Source organism: Wolffia australiana, chromosome 15 (genome assembly GCF_029677425.1).
Source record: "Wolffia australiana isolate 7733 chromosome 15, ASM2967742v1".
In the NCBI taxonomy this organism is placed as follows: domain Eukaryota; kingdom Viridiplantae; phylum Streptophyta; class Magnoliopsida; order Alismatales; family Araceae; genus Wolffia; species Wolffia australiana.
In genome coordinates this window covers 9,154,540-9,162,107 of record NC_135849.1, presented here as the reverse complement: position 1 = coordinate 9,162,107, position 7,568 = coordinate 9,154,540, and the positions used below count along the sequence as shown (strand labels likewise).

Sequence of the window (7,568 nt, the reverse complement as noted above, 5' to 3'; positions counted from 1 at the left end):
AAAATTCCCAACTTTACTCCCTTTTCAGCTTCAGCCATTGTTTTGAACTTTACAGAAGCCTAGAACGCCTCGCTCTTTTGCTTCAACATAACAACCCACATTAATCGTGAGTAATCATCCACTAGAAGGAAAAAATACTTGTTTCCTCCATAAGTGGTTGGTGCGATAGGACCACATATATCTCCATGGATGAGCTCAAGTACTCTGCTTGCTCTGAATGTTGAAAAAGGGGGAAATGAACTCCTCTGTTGCTTGCGGGCAACACATTCTTGACAGAGATTCTTAGGAGAGTCAAGGGATGGAATTCCCCTTACTAACCCCTGAGAGGAGAGTTTGTGCAGAAATTAGAAATTCAAATGACCATACCTTCTATGCCACAACCACCCGTCTTCTTGATTTCTTTTTGATAGAAAGCACTTCTCCTCAATTGATAGTTTAAGAAGATATAGTCTTCCAATTGTCTTCTTCACTGTTGCCAAGAGTCTTCGGTTTTTTGTCATAAATGATAAGCGAGCCCCATTCCAATACCATTCTGCATCCAAGATCATCCAGCTGACCCAGACTTAGAATGTTTGACTTGAGCTTAGGTACATAAAGTACATTGCTTAGTTTCAGTCTTCCCCCGCCTTGACCATTGGCAATGATGCTCCCCTTTCCTTCAATTTTGATGCTTGAGTGGTCTCCAAATCTAACTTTTCCTTGATGTGATACTATATCACAAAATAGCTCGCGCCTCCCGGTCATACATTTGTAGCTCCAGTGTCGAGGTACCACACCCCTTCCTCTCTTTCTTTCGTCTCTTCTTGGAGTAGTAGCTGGCTTTCTTCTTGCGTAATCATCATGAGGAGTGTCGTTGGTGGTTGCTCCTCTGATTCAGCAAATTTTACCTTCTCTTCTCTTGGTTCTTTGTAGCATTCTGATGCATAATGCCCAAACTTTTCACAATTGAAGCATTGTACCTTGGATCTGTCACGAGGCTTCTCATCTCCAGCTCCCCTTCCTCCGGAGCTTCTGCCTCTTCCACGGCGACGGCCATAGCTACGACCACAACCTCGGCCTCTACCATGAAACCTGTCTCTAGGTTTTTCAATGCTACGAGATAGAAGAGCTCGCTCTTCCTTCTTCGACTGGCGATCCTAAAGTTTCTCTTCATAAATCTTCAGAGTTCGCACCACTTCTTCAAGTGACTTTGGTTCAACATCACCAAATTGTTCCAGAGTAAAAGTAATGGGATCAAACTTCTATGGAGCAGCACGAAGAAGCTTTGCCACAATGATTCCTTCGTCAACTTGTTCTCCAAGATTCCTCATTTGAGTGATGATTTGTGAAAATTTTCCAGAGAAATCCGTCACCGACTCTTCATCACTCATGACCAGCATCTCAAATTCACGCTTGAGAGCTTGAAGTCTGGATTTCTTGAGCCGAGCAGCGCCGATGTTCATCGACTTGAGAATCTCCCATGTCTCCTTTGCTGTTTTCGTAATGTCGAGCTGAGTTTGAATGTCTTCGCTCAAAGGTCAAATCATCACGGACAAGGCTTGCGGGTCCTTCTTCCTCGCCACATTTTCTCCATCAATGGCTTCCCACAAATTATGAGCTTCCAAGTGGAACTGCATACGCATAGCCCACAATGCATAATTCGACTTTGACGAGACTGGGAACATACCAAGGTTCCCAGCATCGCCGAGTCCCTTTGTAGCTCCAACAAGGACGAGATCCTTCTCGCCTTCAGCAGCAGCAGCGGCCGCGTCTCCGCGGCGTGGCATCTTCCCTCAGAACTGGAGCTCTGATACCAAATGTTGGAAGCAAGCTGAAGCTTTCACACCTTCCAAAAAGGGTGTTGAAGATGGAGAAAAAAAGATGTCGGTCGGGAGAGAATACAGAAGTGAAAAAGAAACTTTTCAACTTGACATTTCAGAAGAAAACATGTAACTGCTTGCCGGATCTACTTTCCCACGTAGCTTACAACGGACGGACTAAAAGAAGAGGAAGAATAAGTCGTCGGAGAGTGGGGATAGTGGCAGAAATAACTGCATATAACGGCAACGAAATTTACGTATTGGGCTTATTGTTTTCAGTGAGATCTTACCGTATCGTTCCGCCAGATATTGTGTTCTGCAGAAAGGTTTTACCTTAGTTAATCTGGGGAAATGTTCGCTGGGTTCCCTGAAAACCGGTTTTTTGTAGTAGACGTTTAATTATTCTCCTTGCGGCAATAATGTTGTATTGTTCGGCAAGTATTTAGAGCGATAGATATTGACGTGATGCTCGTATGATATCTTGCGAGAGGAGAGGGAAACTAACAAATTGGGACGCGTACGCCAGCAGAGGCAAAGAGAAGGCAGTACAACCGCTATGGCAGGGTGGGCTTGCTTGACGTCGTCAAGCGAAGAGCATCTCTCTGGCGCATTATTTTCTACACGGAACCTCCAGTTCTTACGTATCCGTCCCACCCCACCCTAAATCCTAGAGAGAGAGAGAGAGAGAGAGAGAGAGAGAGAGAGAGATGGAATACAAGAGAGACAGACAGACGGATTGGAGAGATAGGACCATAACCTGGGACGCCCGGTAATCTCGGATGAGATGGCAGAAATCGGGAAATTCCCCGGCGACAAGACTTGGCCTTTGATCTTGAAAGTTGGCCGGCCATATCGCCGCGACATTACCGGCGAGCTCCTCCTCTCATGCCACCTTCAGGGTCTCTCTTCTCTTTGGGACGCTTCTTCTATACAGGGAGATAAAGCCTTTTGACCATTACATCTGATAGCTTAACATCCTTATTAGAGGGAATTCGGGTTGAGCTCGACAGGCACCGGTAGTCTAGACGATGAACTTGCATGGGGAGTTTAACCAGAAGATTGACTACGTATTCAAAGTGGTCCTTATCGGGGATTCCGCCGTGGGAAAGTCTCAGCTTCTGGCTCGGTTCTCAAGGAACGAGTTCAGCCTGGATTCCAAGGCCACGATCGGAGTGGAATTCCAGACGCGGACTGTCGTCATCGACCAGAAGACCATCAAGGCCCAAATATGGGATACGGCAGGGCAGGAAAGGTAGTCCCTTCGCTTTCTCTCTCTTTCTATCAATCTCTATCAATTATATTCCAATCCGCGGAGCTAGGTGGCCACAGAATGGGTTGCTTGACGCCAATCTGATGGGGAGAGTCGTATATCACACTGGTGAAAGAGAGAGACATTCCTTCTTTTCACGCTCAGATTATGCGTTGTGAAACAAAAGTCCAAGTTCTGTCTAAAACAATATATAACAGTAAGATGATTATTACACATTTTAACAAGCGTTCGGAATTTCAAGTCTTAAACTGTTTTCATGGTCTGCCGCTGCGAGAGCACAATCTTGATTCCTTTATTGGGGTTCAATGTAAATGACAACCCAACAACCCACTGAACGCAAAAATTTCCAAATCTGGATTTCTCGGCCTGGACGTGGGGATGGGATTATTACGCAATTCTCATCCAAGCCCCGTCGGAAAAGGATTGAGGATTCGCTATTCTCTCCCATCAACGTCCTTTTTTTTCCTATCATTTTCTTTCATATGATGATAACCGCTATCTGATTTGTGGTTTCTTTCATTGTTCCAGGTACCGGGCCGTGACGAGCGCGTACTATCGAGGAGCCGTAGGGGCGATGCTCGTCTACGACATGACCAAGCGACAGTCATTCGATCACCTAAGGAGATGGCTTGAAGAGCTACGTGGGCATGCCGACAAGAACATTATAATCATGGTGGTGGGCAACAAGTCAGATCTGACGACCCTCCGGACCGTGCCAACAGAGGACGCGAAGGAGTTTGCCGAGCGTGAGGGACTGTTCTTCATGGAGACCTCGGCCCTTGATGCAACCAACGTTGATCAGGCGTTCATGACTGCCCTCACCGAGATTCATCGAGTGATCAGCAAAAAGAGTTTGAGCAATGATGGCCGAGGACCCGCGGTTGGGTCCAGCCTCGTCAACGGGACGAAGATCGTCGTCCCACCCCATGAACCTGCTCAGGGCTCGGGGGCTTCTACCGGTTGTTGCCTGTCGTCGTAGGTGGCCGATCCTGATGCCGCCAAGAACGAAGGGAATTCCTGAGTTTCAGAAATACTCCTATTGCATTACTATTTCCTTTTTCGCTGTTGAAACTATATCTTACAGGGTAACTTTTTTATCCGAGGCAACTCTGCGTTTTTGTGCAAGTATTCTCAAGTAGAACCATTGGGTGGCATCAGACCCACTTAGTGATAGCGTACTGGGCCTGACCTACCAGAACGTTAATCATACTCTACTTTGGAATACTAAGGGTGTCAGACCCTTTATCTTTTGCTCAAAGTCAAGCAGCCTTCACCAGTTTAAGAAGTTTGAGTATATAGGAAGAAGAAATAGTGGGGTCAGTCACTGAGAGAGAACACTTGGTAGCATATTGCCAATATAATTTAAAAAGGCAGCCACATGATGTCGTGGCCTTGATGCAGGGCCTTGGCCTTACATCAGAGTTGATGGGAATGCACCGAGCCTCAACCCCATCATGTCGCCTCTCTCGACCCGGAGCTGGAATATGAACTCCTCTATTCCTTTCACGTAGCTCCTATATGCCTGCAGTCAATCCCTCCTTGCGCACCGCGTTCCTGCGAGTCTTTGACACAAGATGCACTCCTATGCTCCTCCAGATCTGCCACCTTATTCACCATCCAGACGTTATGGTACCGACGCTGTCTGTGCACCATCCACTGTATCGGAACCACCTATGTTTAACATGTGTTTCACCCAAAACAAACGTCGACTCTCCGTTAGTCATTGCCTAATACCAATACAGGCATCACCATCCAAGCATTGTGCACGTAGTGATGTTTTACTCCATTGGTATTAGGCAACAGATATAATGTTTTACTCCATTGATATCCTTAAAATATTGGTGTCGGCAATCAGTTTTTTATATCTGATTAATGAACATAAATATATTTTGAATAAATATCAAATGTGTAACTAAGTTATAAGGTGCTATATAGAATATGTTCTAGCAGTTATTTATTTTCTCGAAGTTTTTCAATTTTGCTTGATATTGCATACTTAATCTAGCCTAGTATAAAATGGCCTCAATTACAAGAACCTCAGGGCCCAACATGGGTCCATCATAAATCTAGTAGACACAAAGGATAGAGTGTAGGGTTTTTTACAACTAAATTTCATTTAGAAGTATTTATACTAATGTAAAGTTATTTTTATTTTAGTTAGTTTAGGTGGCCGAGGAATAACCTCAAAGGGGGGGGGGGGGGAATTAGGTTCTCTATTTATATCTTATTTTTATTTAAATTAGTCGAGGATTTTTCTACTTAAGAAATGAGGTAGGGGAAATGGGAGAGTCAGTTATTTTTTAGACAGCTTAGGCTAATCCTTAATGCTGTTCGGAGGTATCCGTCCCGAGGTGATGATGTGCCCTAAACAAGTTTGTGTGAATGCCCCCAAGCAAATCACTTAGAAATAGGGCTGAACAAGGATACCAAGAAAAAAGAAAAATTCGGAATGGCATTGCTTAATCTACTTCAACTTAGCCCCCAAAGCCTTATTCTTATGTCCCCCGAAGCCTTAAATTTAGTGATCACAAAGATCTAGCAATAACATTATATTTCTGAATAATGTATTCTCCTCAACATCACTTAGTATTGATGGCTACTCAAAATAGTATTCAAGACAATGATCAATTTTAAGTATTTCAACAAGAAAACTTTTATGTAAAATTTTTATTAATTTAGTGATAAAGATTCATAAATATATATGAATTCCCTTAATTAATACCTCCTTGTTTGTGGTCGTCCTTTCTTCAGTCTTTTTTCTCCTCCACGTTTTTCTTTGGCTAAAATTCTCGATTTGCGTTTGACCTTTGATGCTTAAAATTCTAATATCCTTTTCAATCCTGAATCAAATGTAATGATTTTACTTGGAAAGGATTCGTAACACAATTTTTCACAACTGTTATCTCACACAAAGTATTCAAAACCAAATAAGAAAAATCTCCAGAGATCAAACTTTCAACATCCTTTGTTTACCACTCGATTCCTCTGTGCCAAACTTTAAACCCCTGTAACTCTTTCCAAACACAACCAAATGATGCAATTCGAATTTATTTGGTTTTTTATGGATGTTAGAAACAATTCATATGTTGAACAAAAGCTCATAGTCAGTATAAAAAATATGCTACAAATTATAACCTTATCACAGGGTGGAGGATGTACTAAGTTCAGATCCCATCCTTCTTTTCTTTGAATCTTGAAATACCCTGACCAAAAACCACAACTCCAAGTTCTATGGACTTGTATTGATGTTAGCAACGAATGATATCTCCAAAGGATACTAAAGGCTTCTTAAAAATTTCTCCAAGAATTGAGATCTCTCTCTATCTTTTGGACTGCGATTTTCAAAGGGCAAGGAGACCAGAGTTTGAAATAACGACTCAAAACTACATGTATGGAATTGGAAATCTGAAAGGGAATAATGGTAATATTTCAAAACTCCAAGTTCTATGGACTTGGATTGATGTTAGCAACGAATGATATCTTCAAAGGATACTAAAGGCTTCTTAAAAATTACTCCAGGAATTGAGAGATCTCTCCATCTTTTAGACTGCAATTTTCAAAGAGCAAGGAGCCCGGAGTTTGAAATAAGGGCTCAAAACTACATGTATGGACTTGGAAATCTGAAAGGGAATAATGGTAATATTTCAAAATTCCAACAGTCATATTCATTGATTATGATTAAGAAATATAAAATAATAATAATTGTAAATTTATTTTTTTATATTTGCAATTTTGCCATCAATTCAAAATACATCTCAAGAGTTAAGAGAAAAAACTAACCGTTATGCCGAGGACTTGAGATTTAAAATAATATTTAAATTTTAGATATGTTTAACACATCATTTAAATAAAGATTGCACTGTTGGATAATAACATCTTCATGTAATCACTTTTCATTAAATTATCAATAAATTCAGCCTTAAATACTAAAAGGTAGTAATTAAGATTTTGAACAAGTTATTCAACAAATCAAATGAAGAAAAATTCACACAAATACCTGAAAAGTGGTAAAAACTATATCTATCTTCATGTCATAAAATTACAAGTCCTAAATATATGTCACCAACCCTTGTTCAGTGTATGGTCAAACTAAGTAGCCTTTTAATATATCAAGGCTCTTACTTTATCTTCACATACACTCAGTCAACTACTTGATTGAGGGCCTATTGTGCTTTGATCACAACCCATATTGAGGCATGCATCACTTTGAGCATTCATCGAAACACACATTAAAGTATTACGCTAAAAATGCCCTTAAAGCTTAATTTTCAATTTCCATATGGCATATTATTTCCAAATATCATATATATATGTGCATACCAATTTCCATACAGATTTCGATACCAGACATCAAATTTGATATCTGGTACTGACATCCACTGCATGCGAATGCCTAGGGTATCTGTCCTGATATCCAACGGATATTCAATATTCATTCTAATATCCAGCATTGGATGGATATTTCATATTTATCTGAAATCTTATATTAGATGGATATT

At 41.3% G+C, this 7,568-nt stretch overlaps 1 protein-coding gene across 1 annotated transcript; it reads left to right on the top strand.

Annotated features, from left to right (window-relative positions):
• Positions 1–2,289: 2,289 nt before the first annotated feature.
• On the top strand, positions 2,290–4,170 carry LOC144712933 (ras-related protein RABA4d-like). The gene is made up of 2 exons (XM_078587352.1): positions 2,290–3,051; positions 3,598–4,170. Exons 1-2 carry the CDS (start codon positions 2,828–2,830, stop codon positions 4,046–4,048), a joined length of 675 nt encoding a protein of 224 aa, XP_078443478.1. The 5' UTR covers positions 2,290–2,827; the 3' UTR covers positions 4,049–4,170.
• The last annotated feature ends 3,398 nt before the right edge of the window (positions 4,171–7,568 follow it).

Excerpts from the sequence above, each read along its gene's own strand:
- LOC144712933 (XM_078587352.1), top strand. The coding sequence starts at position 2,828 with ATGAACTTGCATGGGGAGTTTAACCAGAAGATTGACTACGTATTCAAA. Across the intron at positions 3,052-3,597 it reads GATACGGCAGGGCAGGAAAG|GTACCGGGCCGTGACGAGCG; the intron begins GTAGTCCCTTCG and ends TCATTGTTCCAG.